Source organism: Callorhinchus milii, unplaced genomic scaffold (assembly GCF_018977255.1).
Source record: "Callorhinchus milii isolate IMCB2004 unplaced genomic scaffold, IMCB_Cmil_1.0 Scaffold23, whole genome shotgun sequence".
NCBI lineage: Eukaryota > Metazoa > Chordata > Chondrichthyes > Chimaeriformes > Callorhinchidae > Callorhinchus > Callorhinchus milii.
In genome coordinates, this window is record NW_024704764.1 from 141212 (window position 1) to 167441 (window position 26230).

A 26230-nucleotide genomic window follows, 5' to 3' on the forward strand; every position below is an offset into this window, starting at 1 on the left:
CCTGATTATCTGCCTTGTCAATGGACAGTTATATTTCCTTTATTTCTTTTTACAAACATTTACAGGATCAACTCTGCTGCCGACACACTGAGTCTCCCTGGTGAGCGTCTAGTATCTGTGATGTTCAAACAGCCCAAAGCAGTGAGGAATTTGTGTAATTACAATCCCCAAACAATATTTCACATCTATTTCACACTAAATTACATTGTGTTACTTTGCATTACAAGTGCAGATAAAGAACGGGGGAGAAACTCTGGGTCGCTGTCTCACCTGGAATCCGTTTGTCAAACGTGGCAATTTCCATGTCTGATTGTAAAGCGAGAAAGTGAGCGAGAGATGGAGACGGGGCAGTGCAGAGCCTGACTGCACTGACACATAGCAGAGTCTCGCTTCACTGTGAAACCTGCTGCTGCTAAAAAGGTTTTGCTCTTCCTGACATCAAGCCATGAGGGAGAAGGGACCAGAGGGGGAGGAATTTCATGTGGTTGTAGGGCCAAAAGGCCTGATCCATACCTTACGGTCCCTTTAATTCTACTTAAAACTCTTTTCCTGATGTTGTGCCTCTTTCCACAATCCATCCTTTGGATGCAACGTTAAACCGAGGTCCTGTCTGCCTGGTCAGGAGGACGTTAAAGATCCCGCGGCGCTATTCAAAATGAGAAAGGAATTTCTCTCTACCAATCCCCCAGATAAAATTGGTCACTCACTTCATGGCTGTCTGGGGATTTTGTTGTGTGTAAATTGGCTGCTGCGTTCAAATACAAAGTACACAGTTGCTGCACATTACTGTAAATTTTGTGAGGTATTTGAGACGTTTTGATGACGTGTAAAGGATATCAAACACATGATTTATTATACTATTCTGACATTGTCACTGTACTAATCAGAGACCATGGGACAGTGAGGTACTGTATAAATGCGAGTTGCTGTTATTTTTGACACCCTCTCTCCACCTCTCCTCCCCCCCCCATGAGCTCAGGGACATAGAGAGGTAAGTTCTGGAGTTGATTCTTAATTGATCAGATTCAGCGATTGAGACAACTTGAATTTGGATGTCGTTCCCTCCCACAGCACAATGTAACGCATCTCTACTATGGATCACAAGATTAGTTCAGATGAAGAAAACCCTTCTGCTCATCTGATTTCATCCCTCTCTACTGACCTCCATCACAACATCAAGCTGTTTTTTTAATTCATTCCAATGTTCTGGCCCCAACTACCCTTCCAAGCAACCTGTTCCAGTCATTAATGTTCCTTTGGGGAAATAAATACTTCTTGGTAGCTGTCCTGAAATTGCCCTTTACAACTCTAAACCGGTGGCCTCTTGTTCTACTGTTTTCGTGCATCCCAAAGTATTCTTCTGGGTTCACATTTTCAATCCCATTTAAAATTGTATTTTAATATCTACAGAGTTGTCTTCTCTTAATTAGAGCCCTAGCCCTAGTTTAAATATTGGTCACAACTGATTCAATCAATCCTTGAAAATATAATTCGCTATAATAATGGGTAAATTGCAAGTCACATAAAGTAATATCCCTGTTACTCACTACGTAGGGATGAGACAGGCACAGGCACCCTGATGGTAAACATGCCCTTGAACCCACTTAATGAATGGCTATAAATGCTTACACACAAAGCATTAATCCTTGTGAATGTCGATTCCAGGTGGCTTTCCTGAAATTACCCTTTATAATTGTAGGAATTAAATTACCAACTAGAATCTGATTCACGTACAGTAAAATATGCTGAGTAAACTGGACCCAGGTCGGCCTGCCCAGCAGGACCTCTGACAAACACACAATTCCCTTCCTTTCTGAAATGTGATGTAAGTGGATGGGAAAGGTTTGGTAATCGAACCGGCTGTTCAGTTCACACGTTTGCTCCTATTTATTTTCTTCCTGCCGCTCAATGAACAGAACTATGTCACCACTGGTCCCACTGTCTCTCTGCTGCTTGTGCTGTTCAGTCTCTTCACTGCTTTGTTCTCTGAAGGAACCACTCCTCGTTCCACCACTTTGTCTAAACCAAGTCTCTTTAGCTTTTCCACCAAGTTGAAGCTGAAGATATTCTTCTCAGCCTTGCTCTTATTCAAACTCGCCTGTTCCTCTACCCCACTGACCTCCTTCATCATGGACCTGGCCATACTGGAAGTCAGGAAAGGTCTGTCAGTCAGGCTGATCAATTGCAGTCCAAAGGGGGAGGCAGAAGAATGGATCACCTGTGCCCCTGGCTGTGGGAAAGAGGACAGACTATCCCCAGGTTGGTAGTGAATAATAATATCATTCTGACCCACACTCTTTCCTGTGTCCCAGCTTGCTGGGTTGTACACAGCGGCAGATATCCCATGCTCCTTTAACAAGGTTACCAATCCCAGAGATGTGCTCATTGTGGTCGTATGTTCCCGTGAATTTGTGGACGACTCAGACGGATAACGCTTTTGACGGGGTGTTCGGTGGGCAAATCTCAGAGGCTCAAAGTTACCATAAGATGATGTAGGCCGCAGAGCGTTAAAGTTGCCACAAGATGTTGTAGACCTCAGCTTGTCAACTTTTCCATAGGCTGATTTAGATCTCAGGGTGTCAAAACCACAGGATGGGATTGGCCTCACTGTGTCAAAATTCCCACAGGATGGGATAGGTCTTAGTGTGGTGAGGTTCCCACAGGAGAGGGTGGATCTCAGTGTGTCAGACTTCCCATAGGATGGGACTGGTCCCAGTGTGTCAAAACTCCCACAGGATGGAGTAGGTCTCATTGTGGTAAAGTTCCCATAGGATGGAATAGGTCTCAGTGTGTCGAAACTCCCACAGGATGGAGTAGATCTCATTGTGGTAAGGTTCCCATAGGATGGAGTAGGTCTCATTGTGGTAAGATTCCCATAGGATGGGATAGGTCTCAGTGTGTCGAAACTCCCACAGGATGGAGTAGATCTCATTGTGGTGAGATTCCCATAGGATGGGACTGGTCCCAGTGTGTCAAAACTCCCACAGGATGGAGTAGGTCTCATTGTGGTAAAGTTCCCATAGGATGGAATAGGTCTCAGTGTGTCGAAACTCCCACAGGATGGAGTAGATCTCATTGTGATAAGGTTCCCATAGGATGGAGTAGGTCTCATTGTGGTAAGATTCCCATAGGATGGGATAGGTCTCAGTGTGTCGAAACTCCCACAGGATGGAGTAGATCTCATTGTGGTGAGATTCCCATAGGATGGAATAGGTCTCAATGTGTCGAAACTCCCACAGGATGGAGTAGATCTCATTGTGGTAAGGTTCCCATAGGATGGAGTAGATCTCATTGTGGTAAGATTCCCATAGGATGGAGCAGGCCTCACTGTGGTAGGTTTCAGTGTATCTAAATTCCCACAGGATGGGATGGATGTGTAATTGGGACTGCAAGATATAATGGGGGGAAAATACATCAATACATTAAGCAGCAAAATCAAAAATGGTCCTGGAAACAAGAGAAGTCGAACAACTTTCAAGAACATATCTACAGCTACAATGTCAAAGCTCCCAACATGTCACAACAAAGGGCTTCTGCTTCCTTTCAGTTCAATGAAAGTCATCCTTGGATTTCGCTTTCACTGCAGATTTAGATCAAATTTTTCAGGTCAAACTTTTGACCTCGGCTGCCATAATAAAATGCTAATGTGTCAACATTTTAACCATACTGAACTCACTGTCCCTCAAATCAACTCTCAACTTCATCCAAATAATCTTATCCAAACACACTCCCCTATGAACACCCAATTCATGTTACTTCAAACAAGACTAACTCATCAGTACATGACTTACTCCAATCCTACTGACTTTAATTTTATCTAGAAGTAATCAATCTAAATCCAAACTTAAACCAACTCCAATCTTCACTCATCATAACCAAACCCTAATTAGCTTCAAACTAACTCCACATGCCTCAATTCAACACACAACTCAATCCGACACCTCAACTCAACCTGACTTAACCCAGCTTCATCTTAATCCAAACCAACTAAACCCAACCTCAAGTCAATCTCAGCCTCAGCTCAACCCAACCTCAACCTGACCCAGTCTCAACTCAACCCAAAACAACTAAACCCAACCTCAAGTCAACCTCAGCCTCAACTGAACTCAACCATAAAGCTCATGTGATTTAATGGCAGAACATAATAAGGGGATAAAAATTAATTTGGTAGGACAACAAAACTGCACGTCTAGGAGCTCCTATTCTGGACTTGGAATCACGTGATTACATGTGGAATCTGGTCTCAGGAAGCCCTGTACATAGGAAGCAGATTCCTCCTCACTGTGCCATGCTTCCAGACCGATGACATCACCAGGAGGGGATTAAATAAGTGGCCCTGATAATACAGAAGGAGAATATTAACAGGAAGTGAACATTTCACCTGAATCCTGCGTTAGAAACCATAAATATATTTTTTTTGCAAAAAAGAGCTGGTTCTAACTGCTACACAAAATATTCAGTCACATTTTGATCAATTACATTTTGGGTTTCTTTCTGAACCTTTACATCAAATATCAGCCTGAGCCTCATTGAGGGAAGAGGCCGTTAAAAAGAACCCCAACCAAGAAGAATATGGTCTCACACACAACGCCGTATTCAACTGTGGATTCAACAGAATGATTGAGAAAGCAGGTGATCTCAGGGTCACAAGACAAAGTGGTTCAATCACACAAGACAGCTACGAGTTGTGACACAAGTTATAATAGTTCATTAATCAGTCTATCTGCTAGTTACTCTATCTCAATCCAACAAGCACATCAGGGGTAGCGGTGCACAAGGATAAAGCCTCTAAACACTAAGAGCAGCAATGGTCAAAGGCATCTTGTGGGGCCTCGGAGGTCAAACAGACAGACCTGGGAGAGGTCACCGGTCCAGAGGCTGAGACTCAGTGCTGGGAGGGGTTAAGTTCAGATAAATTGAGGCAAAAGGACTTGGTACAACATTGACGAACTGAAAGTAACCAGCGAAACCATTTATTCTTCCCTCTCAAATGTCTCACAACAGAGAGAATCCACCCTGTTATAAGCTCTGCAAGTGTCCAAGTGTCCATGCTTCATCTGAGCTGCAGTTACCCCGGAGTGAGTGTCAATTGGTGAGAGGTGTGAGGGCACGGTAACTGAGCCCAATGCCAGCTCTGCCCGAGAGCCACACTCTTGCCTGTTTTAATGCTGTTGCTCATTTAGTTTGGAGATTTGCCTTTAGACATTCATTTAGGATCACTTCTGGATCCTCGTCAATGGGTCCCATAGGACAAAACCTTCCTGAGCTGTCAGCCAGCACACACTCTGCTCTGATCATCCCTTCGCTGTAGGTTCAGACTAAACCCCCCACACAAAAAAAAGATCTGTGCTAAATGCTCAAGTTCCGAAACCCTCAACACCAGGCTGACTTACTCTCCTATACACACTGGCTCACACACACACTGGCTCACACACACACAGGCTCACACACACACACAGGCTCACACACACACACACACACACTGGCTCACACACTGTGTGGTGTGTGGCAGACCTATTCTCTTTTGAGGGATTTGGGGCAGTGTGTTGTGAACATTTTGGGATGAATCAATTTTGGGGCACCTCCTCCTCCTCTCCCTTCCTCCTCCTCCAAACGCCCCCCCCCCCCCCCACCGCCTCTCCACCCACTCCCACTCTGCATTCCCCCGATCCCCCCTCCAGCCCCTAAGGCTGAACCCACACTTTGCTGAAAGCTGGCCACTGCCTTTCACCACAGCTCAGGGCTTTGAAATGGGACAACACTAGTCTGCCTCCCAGTGACAGAATCAGAACTTGCTCTCCTCTCAATAGAACTACTCTGCCCCCAATGCTAGTGAGTAGAGGGGGGACGGGGGGGTGGGGGAGCAATGCGAGCAGACATTCTGGTTAGAGCTCAAGGGTTAATTGACTAACTGATCCAGGCTGTGCTGTGTCTGAGTACAGGGGAGGGGGTGAAGTGTGGAGTGAAGGGGGGAAAGTGGGGGGACGGCGGGGAAGTGTGTGGGGGCACATGTGGGACGGAGGGGGGGAAGTATGGGGGGGGGGTATGTGTGGGGGGGGAGACAACAACAAAATTACATTTGTATAGCGCGTTTCACGTCGGGAGGACATCCCAAGGCGAGACAGGGGACGTGTGGGTGGGAGACAGGGGGCGTGTGGGTGGGAGACGGGGGGAGTGTGGGTGGGAGATGGGGGGAGTGTTGCGGGAGGTGAGAGGGATGTGACACTAACGTTCACTAGCTCTTACGTGAGCGGCAATAGAGCCTTAAAACCTGCGTGTCGGCAGCAAAGGCTTGTACCACGACTTTCCCTGCCTGTATTTGGAGTAAAGACGACAGTCGGTTAGAGAACAACAGGCTCATCTGAGGGTGTGTGCAGGAGCCAGTGTGCGAGGGTGTCAGTCTGTGAAGGCAAGGGTGTCAGTGTGTGTTTGTGTATGAGCGAGTGTGTGTGTGTGAGCCAGTGTGTGTGTGTGTGTGTGAGCCAGTGTGTGTGTGTGAGCCAGTGTGTGTGTGTGTGTGTGAGCCAGTGTGTGTGTGTGAGCCAGTGTGTGTGTGAGCCAGTGTGTGTGTGAGCCAGTGTGTGTGTGTGAGCCGGCGTGTGTGTCTGAGCCAGTGTGTGTATAGCACCCTTCACATGAGGTAGGGTCTCGGTATTCTTGAGGTTTAACAATCATATTTTAGTAGTTTGTTGGCCTAAGTATTCTTGTTTACTCTGCTGTAGCTGAGCCCCAGGTCAGAACCCTCCCTCGTTCACCCCCCCGCCCCCTCACCTGGACGTGACGACTGACATCTCGTCCAAAGGATGCAGGATGCGGCAGGTAGTAATGGTGCAGGTGTACTGGGTGGCAGGGAGGAGGTTTCCAGACTGGTACCCTGTAACACGGGGAAAACAGGGTTACTCCACCACTCCGAGCCATCACCCCAAACACACACACACACACGAACGGACACAGACACACGCAGACACACACACACAGACACACACACAGATAACAAATGACCTTTGTAGGGCACCTTTCACGGCAGGAGGAGGCCTCAAGGCGCTGGAGAGTCAGGGATCTGCACCCGAGCGGTTGGGAGCAAAAGGGGTGGAGAACGGGGATGGGAGGGGTATGAGGGTGACCGAAGAGGAGGGTCTTGAGATGGGTTTTGAAGGAGGCAAGGGAGAGGGCGAGGTGGAGGGACTGCAGGATGGAGTCCAGACGGTGGGGGTAGAGAGGGAGAAGGCCCGCCTGCCAATGGTGGGGAGGGCGAGGTGGGTGACGTGAAGCTGGCCAGAGCCCTCAGAGCAGAGCGAGCGGCAGGTTGGTTGGGAATTTGGATGTCGCTGAGGTAGGGCGGGGGCAAGGCCATGGAGGGCTTTGAAGGTGAGGACCAGGATGTGGAACTGTATCCTCTGTGTGATGGGAAGCCAGTGGAGTCGGGCGAGGATGGGGGTGATGGGGTCACGGAGCCTGGTGAAGGAGAGGACAAGGGCTGCAGAGTTCTGGATGATCTGCAGCCTGTGGAGCGAGGAGTTGGGGAGGCTGACAAGCACACACACACACACACACACACACACAGACACACTACACTCAGAGACACACAGACAGACACACAAACACACACACACAGACACACTACACACAGAGACACACAGAGACACACAGACACACTACACACAGAGACACACATACACGCTCACAAACACACACACACAGACACACTACACACAGAGACACACAGACAGACACACAGACACGCGCACACAGACACACTACACACAGAGACACGCTCACAAACACACACACAGACACACACCAGACCAGACAGCCACCACCACAGACAGCCAGCCAGCCACAGCCACAGCCAGCCAGCCAGCCAGCCAGCCAGCCAGCCACCCAGCCAGCCAGCCAGCCAGCCAACATGCCTATTGTAACCTCACTGTAATGCTGCTGAGCAGTACAGAGGCTGAGGGCCTGAGGCGAGAGAGACTCGGCAAATATCATTGGGATTTTTGAAGAGAGCAGAGCAGGAAGATGCTTGGGGTGTCTGACACGTCGGGTTCAGCCTCATCAACACACATCACCCCAATGTCGAGAGAGAGACTGAGTGACGGAGAGAGAGGAGAGAAAGAGAGACAGGAGAGAAACATGAAAAGAGACTTGAGAAAGAGAGTCACATACGTACACATCAACCGGAGCCTTTTTTAGCTCAATGTTACAAAGAGGGTGTTGGGGGGTGCAGGGTGTATCAATGAGGTGGGGTTATTTGGAACCTACCTTGGGAGTTGGGGCTGGGGTCTGTGGGTAGTGATAACAGCTTCTGGTACAAGGCCATGTCAGCTTCATCCTCCTCCAGATCAGCCAGATTGTAAACCTGCTCCATGTCCAGCTCCAGCAGCTGGAAATCTTTGGTTAGAACCCCCGGTCTGGACTCCAGCAGCCCCCCAAAGTGGGGCTGAGCTAACTGCTGCCAATGGTGAAGGGTCACCGAACCTGGAGAGAGAGAGTGGGACAGAGACTAAGAGCTATAGAAAGAGAGAGATTGAGAGAGTCAGAGAGAGAAAGAAAGACTGAGAGACTGAGAGACAGAGACTGAGAGAGTGAAACACAGAGAGCGCGAGAGAGCGATAGAGAGAGACTGAAAGACACACACACAGAAACAGACACACACACACACACACAGACAAACACATACTCACGGAAACAGACACACACATACACACACAGACACACACACACACACGGAAACAGACACACACACACACAGAAACAGACAACACACACACAGAAACAGACAGACACACACACACACACGTTATGATGTGATGGCCACTCTGGGAGCTTGTTACCTTCCAGTGGTTTGACGATCTTTAGCTTTTCGGGGAGGAGGGAGCGAGAGCTGAGGGAGAAGCCGGAGCTTCCAGAGTAATTGGTTCCTATGGACAGGAAGCTGTCTGCGGGGGAGGCCGGTCCGTCACTGGCCAGGATCGTCAGCTTGTGCTCTCGTTCACTCTCATAGCACGAAGATTCCCGGCTCAGGGAGAGGCGTTGCAGGGCCACCTCCAGGTCCCGGCAGCCTGGTGTTCCTGGCGTTCCAAGCTTCCTCTCCGCATCCTTGTTCCTGCAAACAGGAGATTGATAAGGTTCAGAAACACACACAGACACACACGCAGTCACACACAAACACACACACACAGACACAAACACACAGACACACAGCCACAAACACAAACACACACACACACATAAACACACACACACACACACACACAGACATTCTTGGAGGTGTCATACTTCAGATGAGACATTAAACCGAGGTCCCGTCCGCCTGTTCAGATGGACGTTATGGCACTGTTTCTCTCTCCCGGTTTCCTGGCCAACAATCCCCCAAATAAAATTGGTCATTCACCTCATTCCTGTTTGTGGACATTGCAGTGCGCAAATTGGCTGCCACGTTCGCCTACAAGATACACAGTCACTACACTTTATAGTAATTCCTATGAAGTCTTGCACCAGGCATTCACCTGATAAAAAAAACACAAAACATATCTACATATTTATACACTCACACTTGTTTTTGGTCGCCGGGTGTCTGACACACGCAGAAACCCATCCCCGTGCTTAAGTCTCCGAACCAAGCTGAGAATTCCCCGCTTCCCACCTACACCTGGAAATCCCAGAGACAGAGTGTTGGAATGGAATGAAATGCGAACTCTATCTCTCTCTCTCTCTCTCCCTGGAGGGACGCTTCCTGCTTATCTAATTCCGGAAAGTATTAGGCGCAGGTTGGCAGGAGTCAAGACTTGGGGACCCCAGAGTGTGAGTTGGGCAACTGCTGGAGTAACTCACATACATATGTGCACACACACACACACACATTCACACACTCACAATCCGTCACTCACACTCGCTGTCGCTCATTCATCAATAACAACTTGTTGATGAATGGCTCCCGCAGGACAGGGTCCACCTGGGGTTTGACTCATTATCACTCGCACTCACAGTATAGTTGCTTAGTTGCTCTCACACTGCCCCCACCCCCCCATCCCCCCATCGCTTACTCATCGTTGAGCGACGGGGTTTTATCCTCCGCAACCTCAATGGATGATTCCGAACCGTAGAAGCTGGTCCTGGGGGTGGTGATGCGGCTGGAGACCCGCGAGGGAGCGGCTGATGAGTGGCTGGAGCCTGGAATATTCTGAGGCAACTGGGAGCGGGATTTCCCCGCCTGGTTAGCGGCTCGGACCGTCTCAAACACCCGGCGGCTGCAGTTACTGTGAGAGGAAAGGGTACACCCAAATCCAGGTCATTTATATAGATCAGAAACAGCAATGGTCCCAATACTGACCCCCAGGGGGACACCACTGCACTTCCCTCCAGTCAGAAAAACAACCGTTCACCACCACTCTCTGCTTTCTGTCTCCCAGACAGTTCTGTATCCGCTGTCGCTGTCCCTTTAATACCGGGGGCTTCGATTTTGCCTACAAGTCTCTTATGTGGCACTTTACAAATGCCTTTTGAAAATCCATATAAACTACATCAACTGCACTTTCTTCATCCATCCTCTCCGTTACTTCAGCAAAAAACTATCAGGTTTGTTAGACATGATTTGCCTTTACCAAATCCGTGTGGGTTGTCCTTTGTTATCCCATATTTTTCTGAGTGAAAGTTAATTTTGTCCCGGATTATAGTATCCAGAAGTTTCCCCACTACTGATTTTGGCTGACTGGCCTGTAGTTCCCGGGTTTATCCTTCTGCCCCTTTTTGTACAAGGGAATAACATTTGCAATGCTCCAGTCCTCTGGCACCACTCCGGTATCCAAGGAGGATTGAAAGATTGTGGCCAGAGCCTCCGTTATTTCCACCCTTACTTCCCTCAGTAACCTAGAATAAATCCTGTCTGGACCGGGTGACTTAACTACCTTGAGCACCGACAACCTTTTTAGTCCCTCCTCTAGGTTTATTCTTATCTTACACAATTTCTCTACCCTCTCCGCCAATACAGTGGCATTAACTGCATCCTCTTCTTTTGTGAAGACAGAGGCAAAGTACTTATATTCTTTTGTACTTCTTATGACAAGTTTCCTTACTCCACACACTTCGGTTTACCCAGCAGTAAGTAGGAACCCAGTTGTTAGTTGATTGGCAAATTGCTCTCTGGGAGTAATTATCCCTTCAAAAATAATAAATTGGTCACTCAAATCCACGACTGTTTGTGGGACGCTGCTGTGCGGAATTGGCTGCCGTGTTTCGCCCACAAAATATAGTCATTACACTTTACAGTGTAATCTGCGAAGTGCTTTGAGATATCTCAGTCACGTGATATCATATTACTATAGTTCACATTTATTTTTCCCCTTCACACAGGGTAATCGTGAAGGATTATTATTATTATTATTACTCACACGTTCTCCAGCAGGGCAGCACTGTCCCCATGTAGACCTTTTCTCATTGTTCCCTCAATCTCAGCTGCGATCGAATCCTGAAAGAGAACGGCTTTCAAATCAGTGAGAGATGGAGCTCAAACAGACAGACAGACAGACAGACAAGCTTGATTGAAATACAAGCGGTAGAAAGGTGTAGGTTTGTGTGTTGGTTTACTCTGGGTTAATGTAATTGGTGCACGTGCTGTGTGTCATGGTTTGTGCCATTGGTCTGTGTGTTGCGATGTGTTGTGGTCAATCCCTCTGCTTTGCCCACTCCTTCCCTTCTTTTGGATCACGACTGAAGACCTTCCTATAAAAGCTATTGTTGTGGATGCTAACTGGTGGTGTGTGTGGTGAGGTGAGCCAACAACATCAACAACTTGCATTTATATAGCACCCTTCATGAAGGGTAGCATCCTGAGCACTTGACAGTGGGGAACTCTGACAAGGAGCCAAGGGGAGAGGGAGGGGAAAGGTGATTGTTAACCTTATCAAAAAGGAAGGTCTTTAGACGGGATGGTGGGGAGGGAGTGGAAAACCCAGAGGGATTGAGGGAGAGAGTTCCAGAGTTTCGGGGAATAGTGGCTGAAAGCACGACCACCAATGGTGGAGTGGAGGGGACAAGGGACGAACAGGAGGCCGGAGCCAACTGAGCAGAGGTGGTGGAGTTGGGGGTAAGCAGGTCGGAGAGGTAGGGAGGTGCCAGGGCATGAAGGGATTTGAAAACAAGTGAGAGGATCCATTCAGTAATTGAGAGCCAGTGGAGCCTGGTGAGGACTGGGGTGATGGGGGTACAGTGTTTGGTGTGGGCTGAGGTCCTCACCATGGGGAAGACAGGCACGGTGTGGTAGCGGTTGATGGAGCTGTTGGGCATACACTTGTTCCGCAGGTTCTTGATCTCCTCCTGAGCCTCCTGTAGAAATCCCTTGCACTCAGCATAGCGCTCCTTCAGCTCCCAAAGCTGTACAGACATATGACTCACTATCACAACACAGCTCACAGCTTCCCCTCCCTCAATCTCAGCCCCCACCCCCACACTGACCCCCCACACTGACCCCCACCCCCACACTGACCCCCCCCCCACTAAGCCCCATCCCCACTGACTCCCCCACACTGACCCCACACTAATCTCCCCACCTCCACACTGCCCCCCCAACCCCACACTGACACCCACACTGCCCCCCCACCCCCACACTGACCCCCACACTGACCCCCACCTCCACACTGCCCCCCACACTGCTCCCACGTGACACATTCGCTCAGAACTGACCCACCTCAGATTTGAGTTGTTCTCTGGACCCCCGGAGTGACGCCATGTGCTGACTCAGCTCCTCGTTCTCCGTCGTGCACTGATGGTAGAGAAGCACGTTTGATACGGAGGCTACAACCCTCTCCCCCCACAAGGTACCCCACCACCCACCCTCCTGCCCCACCCTCCCCACCAGGTACCCCACCACCCTCCTGCCCCCCCCTCATCCATCAGGTACCCCACCACCCTCCTGCAACCCCCTCCCCCATCAGGTACCCCACCACCCTCCTGCCCCCCACTCCCCCTGCCCCAGGTACCTCACTACCCTCGTACCCCCCACTCCCCGCCGCCAGGTAGCCCAACACCCCGCGCCCCCCCCACCACCCCCATGGGAGGAGTCTGGCAGTGCCTTACGGCTTTACACTTCTGCTTCAGGTTGACTATGTGTGCGAGCAGCCGGCTGATCTCCTCCTGCTGACGGGTACAATCCTCCACCTTGCGCGCCAGCTCCTCAGACACCATCGCCAGCTGGTTGTTGGAGAGTCCTGGGCGGGCAGAGAGACGGAAACAACTCAAACCACAACATCAGCAACAACCTGCGCCCGTCACGCAGGTTAGCGTCTCAGAGCGCTGCATGGTGCTGGGGTTGGACACAGAGAGGGGATGGGAGAGGGGGGAGGTAACTATAGGCACGGTCAAAGAGTTAGGTCTTCAGGTGAGATTAGAAGTAAGTAGGAACCCGGTTGTTAATCGATTAGCGGATCACTTTCCAGGGGTAATGATCCCTTCAAGTTCAATAATAATAATAATTTGGTCACTCAATTCATGACTGTTTGTGAGACACTGCTGTGCACAATTGACTGCTATGTTTCGCCCACAGATTATGCAGTCAATTCACTTTACAGTGGATTGTGTGAACCGCTTTGACACATCTTGAATATGTGATAAGGAGCTATATCAAATGCAAGGATTATTATTATTATTATTTAACGCAAAACACCTCTAAGATCTCTAAGAATGTACAGCAACTGTATATTGACAGAGAACACGGTGGCCAATTTGCACACAGAATTGTCCCACAAACAGCCTTGGAGTGAGTGATCCATTTTATCTGGAGAATTGTTGGCCAGGACACCAGGAGTGAGAACTCTCTTCTCCTTTCAAGCAGTGCAGAGGGACTCTTAATGCTCACCTAAACAGGGCACAAACACAACCTCGGTTTAACGTCTCCGCCGAAGGTCGGTACCTCCGAGAACTGCAACCTTTGACTTTTATGTAAGTTTTTCACGTTGAAATTTCTCACAGCTCTTTATAGTAATTACTGTCAGGTGTAGTGTCTGTTATTTTGTAGGTAAATACAGCGGCCATTTCATGAGTTCCCGGAGGACACCCAGGGAAGGGTAAGGCGTGGGATTAAAGAGTTAATGTGTCAGGGCATCCTGATCATTAACACTTTATTTTCCGGTGATTTTCAGCTGGTTTCAGGCTGTGATGATCGGGTGTGGTTGTGTGTTGCTGACGTGTCGCTGACATGCCACTGACATGTTGTGCCGTGTCACACTCACCCAACTCCGTCACGCAGTCCATGACCAGTAGCTCTTCCTGCTCCTCATAATCCAACGTCTCCGTGGTCAGCTGTGTGGCCTATCCCAGAAACACAGCACACGGCTTAACATGCTAGGTGTTTGGGGTGCGTTGGTGGTGGGCTGGGGTGTGTGTGAGTTGTGGTGTGTGTTGGTGTGTGTGTGTGTGTGTGTGTGTTGGGGTGTGTGTGTGGGTTGGTGTGTGTGTGTGAGTGTGTGTGTATGTTGGGGTGTGTGTGAGCGTTGGTGTGTGTGTTGGAGTGTGTGAGTGTGTGTGTTGATGTGTGTTGGGGTATGTGTGGGTGTGGGGTGTGTGAGTGTCGGGGTGTGTGGGACCCACTGGTACCTGATGTCGCAGTCTGCTGTTCTCCTCCTCCAGTCCCTGCAGTTTCTGTTGTAGAAAATCCAGCTGCACAAAGCTGTGCAGTGATGAAGCCGATGCATTCCATGGGAGCCTGGGGCAAGAGAGAGGCTCAGGGTCAGATCATCTTCTACGTTGATTCCCATTTGCCAGTGGAGTCCCTGTAGCTCAGTGGTTATAGAGCTCGCCTGGCAAGCGAGACTGGGTTTGATTCCCGGGTCAAGGCGAAACCTTGGGTAAGTTTCCTAATTCCACACACCTCTGTTTAATAGCAGTCAGTGGGAACCCGGTTGTTAGTCGAATGGCGGATCGCTTTTCCAGGGGTAATAATTGTTTCAAAAGAAATAATATTAATGAATTGGTCACTTCTATGCACGACTGTTTGTGGGTACTGCTGTGCGCAATTGGCTGCCGTGTTTGGCTCCACAAAATATACAGTCAATTCGATGTGTTATCAGCAGTAAACGCTGACATCTCCGAGTCTGAGTTCGTATCATTTACAAAGAGGAAGAATGGCAGAGGCACTAACCCACACCCCGGAGTAAATTTCCAGCCGCATTCCTCCCAGTCCACAACACCCCCTTTACTTTCTTGTCTCCTCCGGCCAAACTGCTCGTGTTTGATGGAACGTCTTTCATTTCAGACTCTCAAAGTATCTCACAGGATTTACAGTAAAGTGCAGTGACTGTGTAATTGCAGATGAGCGTAGGGTCACTCACGCGGTGGAGTGGGTAGGGTTGGGGTCGCTGTCCTCCGTGGTGTCCGTGTACAGCTGCAGGAGATCATCCCTCATCAACAGCTCGTGTTTCAGCTGCGAAATCTGAGCCAATCCACGTGGAAGAGGGCAGAGGTCAGGCCACGCCTCTCCACACAGCCCCGCCTTCTCAGAGCCCCGCCTCCCCACAGAGCCCCGCCTCCCCACAGAGCCCCGCCTCCCCACAGAGCCCCGCCTCCCCACAGAGCCCCACCTCCTCACAGAGCCCCACCTCCCCACAGAGCTCAGCCTCCTCACAGAGCCCCACCCACCTCCTCACAGAGCCCCACCCACCTCCTCACAGAGCCCCGCCTCCTCACATAGCTCCACCCACCTTGCCACCTAGCCCCGCCTCCTCACACAGCCCCACCCACCTCCCCACAGAGCCCCACTTCAATACCATTCCATTCTTACTGAACCCAAATGACCAAGAATCAGATGTCCCCCCTCCTCCCTCACCTTCGCCCTCGGGGCCTCACCTCTTCCAGGGTTTGCTGTAGCTGCTCCTCCAGGACCTCGTTGCGCTGGGTGAGGCTGTGGTTCTGTTTGAGCAGTGATTGGCCGATGCGAGCAGCGAGCTCCAGGTCTCGCTCTTTCTGTAATGACAGTCACTGTGACCAATCATAGCCCGTCGCCTCGCGCAAGCGGCATTCCCAGATGGGCTGATCCACTCTGGACCCCCATCCCTTCTCACTCGTAGGGGGGAAACTCCCTGGGGGCCAGACTGCCTCCCAACCAGTCTAGTGCAGCTCCTCCACACACTAGTCAGCCAGTCAGCCAGCCAGCAAGCAGGGCATGAGGTAGGAGCAGCAGAGGATGATTCACCCCATCCAGCTTATTCCACCATGTTGTTAGATCAAGGCTGATCTGCATATTCTTGCCATTTCATCGAGTCCCGTAACATCCCAATATTCAGCCACATCGCTCTGAAATATCCCAATGCATATTGAGAGCCTCTGGTGCTATGAAACTCTACCCTGCATGAAGGGCGTGAAAGTTGTTGTTGTTGTGTTGGCTGGCAGAGGAGGGGTGGGGGAGAACAAACCCCAAATCTCAGGCAGACTGGCGGGCAGCAGCAGAGACAGATGAAACCAACAGAGGTTCCAAAGTCAACCTGGGCATTGCTCCACCCCCACCCCCCTACCCCTCGCTAGCGGGTTGGGGAGAGAGAGCGTTTAATGGGACGGGGAGGGGATGAAGGGATGATAGAAGAGAGAGGAGGCTGTGCAATTCTATGATTCTATGATAAGAATGAGCTGGGGGAGAGGGGTTAGGGGGGTGAAGGGAGTGACTCTCACCTCTTCCAGTAGGTGCGTTACTGCCTCAATGTCATGGTAGGTCTTGGTCACCTGACCCACCCGGTCTGCACACAGCACTGTAGGGAGAAGAGAACAAGAACCATCAAGATCATGGGAATAGAAGTAGGCCATTCAGCTCCTCAAGCCTGTTCTGCCATTCTATTACATGATGGCTGATCTATACTCGTCTCCAATTACACGCCCTTGCCCCGTATCCCTTGATACCCTGACCTAACAAACATCTATCCAACTCAGTCTTGAAAAGGTGAATGGATCCAACATTCACAGCATTTGGTGGAGTTTCAGATTTCCATTCCCCTTCGAGTGAAAAATTGCCTCTTGATTTCGCTCCTGAGTGGCCTTTAATAGCTTTAATTTTAAGATGCTGTTGTCTTGTTCTTGGTCTTGTTCTATGTGAGCGTGGCCTGTGACCTCCTGGCCACACTCAAGTGAGCGCCAGGATTAGCCGCTTATTAAAAAGCTTTGACAGCTGTGACAATCCGCTCTGGTAACCTGTCAACCCTGTCCTTTCCTGGCAAGGTTCAGCTCAAAGGGCTGGCCCACTCTCCCGGAATATTGGACATTCGGAAGCGAGTCACAGTTCCAATCACGAGCCAATGATCATAATGATCATGAAAGATCATAGCCATGATCTTGTAGACTGGCAGAGCAGGCTCGAGGGTCTGAATTCAGCCTGTTTCCCGTCTCCTGTTTCTGTGTTTCAATCCAGGTGTTTAATAATGAATTCTGCGCCAATTCACCTCAAAACATCTCAAAGCACAATGACACATCTCAAGGACACAAATGTGTTTCTGTAGCCGACACAGCAGCTGATTTGCACTCACCTAGTAACAATAAGTAATAATAATCCTTGCATTTGACACAGTGCCTTATTATGACGTCTCAAAGCGCTTCATAAGGTTTACCGTAAAGTGTATTTTGAAGGCGAATGTGACAGACAGACAATTTACACCCCACAAGGAACCATAAAGTGAACGACCAATTGATCTGGGGGATTGCTGAGCGATATACAGCCAAAGGCAGCGGATAGCTTCCATTGGATGTTTAGCGCTGTATTTTGGGGATGTTTATTGAGAGGTTTATTTGAGCTCAGAGTGAGTCTGGCCCAGCGGGCTGTGTTGCGTTGGGCTGTGTTGCCAATGTACCTGCCTGCAAGTTTCCAAGAAAATAATCTGCATTCCCATTTGGAGGGATTCTCTATCTGTTCTGTACAATTCCCCCTCATCCCCACCCCCCACCCCCGAGCTATCCTTTGGGAGGTACACGTGATAGCTCAATAGGGAGTGGTGTCTCAGGGGGGTATTGGAAGCTCAGACGCATTCCCTCAGCCTATCTCGATGCCTGTGTCTACGTGAGAACAGGCACATCTCACGCTCAGGCAGCCTGGTTCCCGCTGTGTGACCCCAGCCTGAGCTGAGCTGAGGCCCTGCCCCACTGTGCCAGCCCAGCCCAGCCCTGGCCTCTCTCACTTCCCCTTCCTTAATTGGGATTTATGTTCAATCTGTCTGTCTGCCAGTGATTTATGTGATGAGAATTGACAGCTCGGTTCAAAGTAAGCTTTCATCTTCCTCCCCCCCTCTCCCTCTTCCCTATTTCCGCCTCTCCCCCTTCGCCCCTTTCCACTCTCTGCCTCCCCTCTCCCACCTCTCTGTTCCTTCCTCTGCCCCAGCAAATTTTATGCCGTCCAGGAATGTTGGTTCTGATTATTTATTAATTCAATTATTGCACTATTTCTCATTTAACCCATTTAGGCTCAGTGACTGCAAGCAAACCCCAATTCGTCTGAAACCTCCCTCCCCATTGTCTACCAAGTTCTGTCGCAGACCTGAGCACAGGGAGCGGACCCCAGTCTCACCCCACCATCCACAAACTCTGCTGGGCAGGGCAGCAAGAGGGGTATTAATGGGGCAGGAAAAATACAGAGGATCAGAGTCTGGGTTACATAGAGAGAGGAGAGAGAGAGAGGAGAGGGAGAGTGGCGGAGAGAGAGGGGGGGAGAAAGAAAGAAGGAAATGAGGGAGAGAGAGAAAAGGAGAATAAGGGAAGGGAGAGAGGGAGAGAGGAGAGTGGGGAAGAGAGAGAGAGACTGTCTTGGGACGTCCTCACGACGTGCAAGGAGCGATACAAATGTAATTTGTTGTTGTTGAGTGGGGAGGAGAGAGGGGGAAAGAGAGAGCACCTCGCACTCGCTCGTGCCCCCTTTCCCGCGCCTCCTCACCCCATTCCTGGACTGGATAAAATACACCCATTTGCTGCCATCAAAGTGTCACCCCCTCTCTGTCCCGTCATCACAGCATCGAGCTGATTCTTACACGAGGGTCTCAGGTGGCTCAGAGCTTCACTGGGAATATAATAATAATCCTTACATTTGATACAGCGCCTCAGCACGTCTTCGAGACGTCTCAAAGCGCTTCACAGGATATACTGTAACATGAAATGACTGTGTATTTTGTGGGCGAAACTGACTATAACTGAACCCTCTCCTGTTGAAACTTTGCAAGGTGCTTCCCAGGTGATTGCAGTCAGGTGTAGTGACTGTTTTTGCAGTAAACTGTTACCCCTGGGTTCCTCGCAGCCAAACCCCGCATCTTGGCTCACAATCCAAAAAACAGCCAGAGATCTCACTTGGCGATGAATTGCTCAACATTAACCCCCTCCTTCCTTCCCTCCCTCCCTCCCTCCCTCCTTCCCTCTACATGCCCCAAATCTGGCGTGAGACGCATCTCTTTGACAATGGCTTTCGGTCATTTCTCCCCTCCCCCACTATCTTCAGCTCCCCACCTCTGCTCCACTCTCCCACACACCCACCCCGCTCGGCAGCCCAGCCCGGAGTGTTGGGAGGGTTTCAGGATGACCTCCTGCTGTGTAAGTGTAACAGGTAGCAAAACGATGTCCGCAGCCCAGAGATACGCCAGTGAGGGCAGCAATGAGAGCCTCCGTGCCAAACCCCAGCCGTTACCTTCCTCGATGTCCCGACCCATGAGCTCCTCGCTGTTCTCCCCAACATTTCCAATGCACTCGTTCCCGGCACTGCTCCACAGCTCTGCGGCCAGGAATTCCAGACTCTCGCCCATAACAGGAGGACAACTACCCGCAGTGTCCGTGCGGCAACCGTCACCGAGCGTTAGTCGGAGTGGGAGCTAATGGGATCGTGCTCTTAGCCAGGCTCACAGACACGACACTGAGAGATTCCTCCGTTCAGTCACAGCCTCTCTCTCTCTCTCCCCCCACCCCACACGTCATATCCACTCATTACACCTGGCTGGTCAACAAGGCACGGAGTCTGTGCTCAGTCTCTGGGCTGTAATTAACTGCAATAAACCGGGGGCAACAACAGCAATTCTCTCCAACTTGCAAAAGATGCAAGTTTTGCCCGACATAATTATTGAAGAGCTGGTGATTGTTACTGTTGGAAATCGATGTGTTTGAGCTGTGGTTGGGCTGGGGTTAGGAGGCTGGGGCTGGTGCTGGGGGTTGGAGGCAGGGGTTTGGGGCTGAGGTGGGGGTGGGGTTGGGGCTGGTTCAGACAGAGAGGCACCTGTCTCTGGGACGTGTGGAAATAGAGCAGCAAAAATTGTTGCCGGCATGCCACCCTTCACATCCCGTTTCCATCAACTCCACAGCTGGAAATCCCAGAATCTCAAAATAAATCCACTTTCTGGCTGTTTGGGAAGCCTCACTCCGTCTGCTTCCAAAAAGAATTCCTGCGCCGTATTGGTTAGAGAGCTCGCCTCGCAAGCGAGAGGACCCAGGTTGGAGTCCCGGGCAGGGCGAAACCTTAGGCACCTTTTCCTACTCCACACGCCTCTGTTTAACTAGCAGTAAGTCGGAACCTAGTTGTTCATCGATTGTTGGATCACTTTCCAGGGGTAATAATCCCTCCACAAAAATATTGGTCACTCAATCCACGACTGTTTGTGGGACGCTGCTGCGCGCAATTGGCTGCCGCATTTCTCCCACAAAATATACAGTCAATTCACTTTACAATATATCCTGTGAAACCCTTTGAGACATCTCAATGACATGATCAGGCACTATATCAAATGCAAGAATTATGAGTACTGGTAGGGCCTCGCTTGTCTGTCTCCAAATACAGTCACTACATTCAACTGTGCTCACATGTGAGGCTAACCCAGAAACCGAAGTCCTGGATAAAATCAGTCACTCACTTCATAGCTTTTGTGAAGATTTGCAATGCACACACAATGCATACACAAACACACATTCATATACAGTCACACACGCACGGACACTCACACATAGATGTGCATATACACACACACACATTTAACAACAACAACAAAATTACATTTGTATAGCGCCTTTCACATTCAGACGTACAGACACATACACACACAGACTCACACATCCACCTCCTAATCACTCTAAACCGTCAGTCTGGGAGGAGGGGATATCAGGATAATGCTTAATCCCAAAATAGATTGAAAATCCCACATTTGGGCATCAATTAATCACCCTTTACTGCTCCTTATCCCTTAATTAGGTCAAGACTCGCAGTCAATTTAGATCAGTAAATACACGACCCGTTTGACTGACATTCAGTCTCTTTCTCTCTTCTCCCAAATCCGAACCTGTCTAATGAACAGCAGATTCAGTCACTCCTTATCTTGCATCAGCCAAAGTGGCACCAATGTCCCCAGGACAATCAATATTAAATACCAGTTTAATTTACTGTCCAGGTTAATAATTACTCCAACAAACAATTTGGTTGCTCACTCCATAGTTGTTTGTGGGACACTGTGTGCAATTGGCTGCTACAATTCGTCCACAAAATACAGTCAATGCACTTGACGTGAAAGGCGCTGTATCAAATGCAAGGATTATTATTATGTTTCTACAGATCGGGGTTCTTTATTTCATTTATTTAGTCATTAATTTACCATCTCATAATTCAGATTGACGTTACACACACACACACACACTGACACACACATACTGATACACGCACATACTAACACGCACACTCCCACACACCCACACCACATACCCTCATCCAAGTGTTACACAGCAATCTCTGCTTTCACATGATATCTCCCATTATTCCCGGGAAAATCCCCCTGGGTATCTCTGAAGGTGATGGAATCTGCCCTCTGTGGCTACACCTCCACAGACTCCCAGGAGGCTCTCTTCCCCCCTCTCTTTCTCCCCCTTTTCCCCCCTCCCCCACAGTAACACAGAACATCTGCCGAGCTCCGCAGTGACAGGATGAACCCTCCATTGCTGACTTGCCTGTCTGCACATCCGCCTCAAGGCTCCCTGACAGACGGAACCTCTCCCCTGCCCCCAAGCACACACACAGCTGGGCAGAGGTGGAGGTGTCATCACCAAGCGCTGAAACAGACGAGGCTTCACTAATACAGTGTCTCCCTGTGATGCCTTTCACAACGCTGTAAATAAAGTGCATGTGGCAGTATCACAGGGAGGCAGGGAGCTTGTCTTTAGTTTCCTCTCTTTGCTGAACAGTGCTCCACACGCGTGTTACACCCAGCGCTCCACACACATGTTACACCCAGCGCTCCATACACTTGTTACACCCAGCACTCCACACGTGTGTTACACCCAGCGCCCCACATGCGTGTTACACCCAGCGCTCCACACACGTTACACCCAGAGCTCCACACGTTACACTAAAATTTCCCACCCATGGAGAGTCCGACGGCCGAGACATATGGCAGTACAGATCCCCCGCCTCTCCCACCGCACCCCCACCACTCCCCCACCCACCCCAAGCCTGGGACGTACAGAAGTATTTGAAGGTCTCCTCGATCTGCTCTGGAGTGAGGCTGAGGGGGACCTCGGGGGGCACCAGGGGGGTAAGCAGCCAGTCATCGTGGCTGTAGCCGTAAATGGTGTCCGCCCGCAGCCTGTAGTGTGGGACACTCTCCTCCAGGAGGCTGATAATCTCCACCTCGGGCACATTCTCACTGAGGGACACATCTGCGGAGAGGACACAAACACTGAACTCCTGAGACTCGGACAAACACAAACATCTCAGGACATCCTTCCGGAGACACACTCCAACCCCTGTGTCAGCCTGAGTCACTCCATTCACTCACACTCTCGCCTCAGAGTCAAAAGGTTGTGGGTTCAAGCCCCACGTCGGGACCTGGAAGCAGATTGTCTAAGCGCTGGGGAATGGCTGCATTGTCAGGGAGAATGAACAGGGAGACATGAAGCTGAGGTTCTGTCTCTCTGTTCAGGTACATGTTAAAGATCCCACTCCGCAATTTGAAAATAAAAGGGAGTTTCTCTCTCCCAATGTCCTGGCCAAAAATTCCCCAGATAAAATTAGTGGCTACTCCATGGTTGTTTGTGGGACACTACTGTGCACAATTGGCTGCCGTGTTTTAGAACTCTCTTCCTCCATCCCTCCGCCTTGCCCCTTCTTTCCCCATCTTCAAATCGCGCCTGAAGACCCGCCTCTTCGAACGTGTCTATGGTCACCTTCCCCTGGCTCGGCTTCAGCCTCTGCCACTGCCAAGTGCTCTGGGATGCGTTGTTAAACAGTCACTGCACTTTACAGTTTATGCTGTAAAACAGTTTGAGGCGCCTTGACCACACGATAAACCGTGATATCAAATGCAATGGTTATTATTATCTTCGTCGACACCCAAACCCGCCAAGGTTCACAGGTCTCCTTCATCTTTCCAATTTACACCTACTGCGCCCTCCAGGGGCAGGAACTGGGTACTGTGTGTTTTAAGACATTTGTGTTATATATATATATATATAATCCAAATGTACCCCAATTTCAAATTATACTGGTTGCTTATCACATTGGTTTTGCCCTGTTGCTGGTGAAGACCGGCTGCTGAGTTTCATGACAGCATTATCACAGTATGTAGTATAATAATCCTTGCATTTGATACAGTGCCTTATCACGTTGTTGAGACGTCTTAAAACGCTTCACAGGATTTACTGTGAAGTCGGGTGATTGCATTTTTGTGGATAAATGGGCAGCGAATTTACACATAGCAACAACCCACAAGCAGCCACAAAGTGAATGATTGATTTTATCTGGAGGATTGTTGGCCAGGACACCAGGAGAAACTCTCTTTTCACATTCAGCTGAACAGGCAGACGGGTCCTCGGTCTTATCGAATGGACAGCACCTCCAACAATGCAGACCCCCTCTCCCTGGCACTGCGCTGGAATATCAGTCCAGAGTTCAAAAGGCCATGTGAATTCAAAGTCGACGTGGGGTTTGAACCCACAACCTTCTGACTCAGAGGTGAGAATGCTACCAACCAAAGCAGACTGACACATTACAGCTTATTCTCAACAATATGCATTTTCATTTCAAATCAATTATACTTTGTGAAATGCTTAGAAAGGTTTACATGAAAGGCATTTTGGAAATGCAGGTTGTTATCTATTATTATTATTAACTTCTGTAAATCAACAAACTCCTTCCTTTCTGTGGGAGCTACAGGCCAGAGAGTTCATCTCGCTCCCCTGAGGCACATAATCCAAGTTGGGACCACAATTGATTTGTCAGATCTGTGCTAGTTGCCTGTATTTCCAAATCAGCCGCGTATCTCTGTACCTCGCACCCTTCACTCGGCTGGCTCCGGACTTCTGAATATCCCTCGTCTCCTCCAGTCCACCATCAGCGGCCACGCTTTCAGCCAAGACCCTGGAACCCCCTGCCTCAATCTCTGCTTCTACTCCTTGCCTGTCTTCAGATAGCACCTGTAGACCTTCCTCTTCAAACCTGCCTATGGTCACCTCCCCCTCTCCCTGGCTCGGCATCACGCTCCACCATTGTTAAGTGCTCCAAGATGCTATCCTGTCTGAAGGGCCCTGTGTTGTTATTATTATTAAGTTGTTGTTTATCATTAATTCTAAAAGTCTTCCCAAATCCCTCAATGTTTCTACGCAAAATATTGCTGTTGTTCTGACAGAAGATCATCGACCTGAAAAGTTAACTCACTTTCCTCTCTCCATAGATGCTGGCTGACCTGCTGAGTGTTCCCTCAATGTTTATTCCCACTTTGTTCCTGTTTCAATGATACTATTGATCCGGTCTCAGTCATGACTTGTGGTCGTGAATTCCGGACTCTAACAACCCTCTGAATGAAAACTTCCTTCTAACCTCTCCTTTCTGTCAACACTTCTCAGAGTGGGCCCCCTTTTGCCATCCCTTCCCCACCCAAGGGCAATAATTTATCCTTATCTAACCACTCTTAGAGCTAAATCACTTTGATCATACCTCCTCTCCTGTTCCAGAGGCAAAAATTCTAATAGAACCACTCGCCAGCCTCTCTTCATATTAATACCATCTCAAACCCCAAATCATCCTAGTCAATCCATGCTGGAGGGAAAATCTTTTATTCAGCTGGCTCCAGCCTTCTGAATGTCCCTTGTCTTCTCCTCTCTACCATCGGTGGCCGTGCTTTCAGCCACTACGTTCCAAGACTCTGGAACTGCCTGTCTCATTCCTTGCCTGTACTCCTTGCCTGTCTTCGGATCTCATCTGAAGACCTTCCTCTTCAAGCCTGCCTAGTGTCACCTCCCCTCGGTTACCACAGTGACTGCCTCACTTACCGGTGATGGTACCAACATCTCGGCACTCTCTGCGGCTGGCACGGTTCCAAGGCAGCTCAGCGACTCCCGTCGCCTCCGCGTCATCGGTGCCGATGGTGAAGATGGGCGCGGGAAGGTCATGGTCAAAGTTGAAGGGAAAGAGTGCAGCAGTGGAGGGGTCCCACGGCGTGAAGTGGTCCCGTGGGGTGGAACGCGCCAGTTTGCCAGCGTTCACGTGAGGGGCTGAGGTCCCACGAGGGAAGTTGTGATCAATGATTGTCACCAGTCACCGATATGATCACCAATCCTGCCTATTTAATGAGTAAAAGCACAATGAGAATCCACTTACTGGGATTTGGAGAAAGGAACATAAACCCACATCGTATCCATGACAAGCTCGTCAGCACGTCACCCGATATCCATTCACTCCCCCCAGCACACACATCCCCACCCCCCCACCACAACAAAAACTCCTTTTCTACTGGAACCCTTAGACTTGATTTCAGCCGGGCTCAGTCCAGTAGCACTCTCGCCTCTCAGTCAGAAGCTTGTGAGTTCAAGCATAACAACAGGACTTGGAACTCATACAGTGCAAGTTGACACCCCAATGCAGTGCTGGCGGTGTTGCACATTGTCGGAGGTGCCAATCTTCGGATGAGACATTAAACCAAGGATGGTTCAGGTGGACGTTAAAGATCCCATGTACTATTTGAAAGAGAAGAGAGTTTCTCTCTCCCGGTATCCTGGCCAACAATCCCCCGAATAAAATTGATGATTCACTTCATGACTGTTTGTGGGACCTTGCTTTGTGCAAGCTGGCTGCTGCATTTGCCCAGTCTCTACATTTTACAGTAATGTCCTTTGGAATGCTTTGGGACGTCCTCCCAACCTGAAATGCGGAACATCAAATGTAAGGATTATTTTTATTAAACATGCTTCACACACTAAACCCGCTTAATGGCACCAAATGTTTTTGGTCGTCTATGTGTCTGACACATACAGGAAC

At 49.6% G+C, this 26230-nt stretch overlaps 1 protein-coding gene across 1 annotated transcript; it reads right to left on the reverse strand.

Annotated features, from left to right (window-relative positions):
- On the reverse strand, positions 1-25510 carry LOC103190069 (trafficking kinesin-binding protein 1-like; the record flags this gene model as incomplete). Its single annotated transcript, XM_042343432.1, has 17 exons — positions 1-2927; positions 3180-3386; positions 6772-6874; positions 8263-8478; positions 8835-9106; positions 10047-10259; positions 11391-11467; positions 12235-12372; positions 12686-12760; positions 13075-13205; positions 14226-14304; positions 14590-14698; positions 15324-15424; positions 15838-15954; positions 16657-16733; positions 22441-22635; positions 25246-25510. Coding segments are annotated over 17 exons (3384 nt in total), but the record flags the coding sequence as incomplete, so codon positions are not given.
- Between the last annotated feature and the right edge of the window lie 720 nt (positions 25511-26230).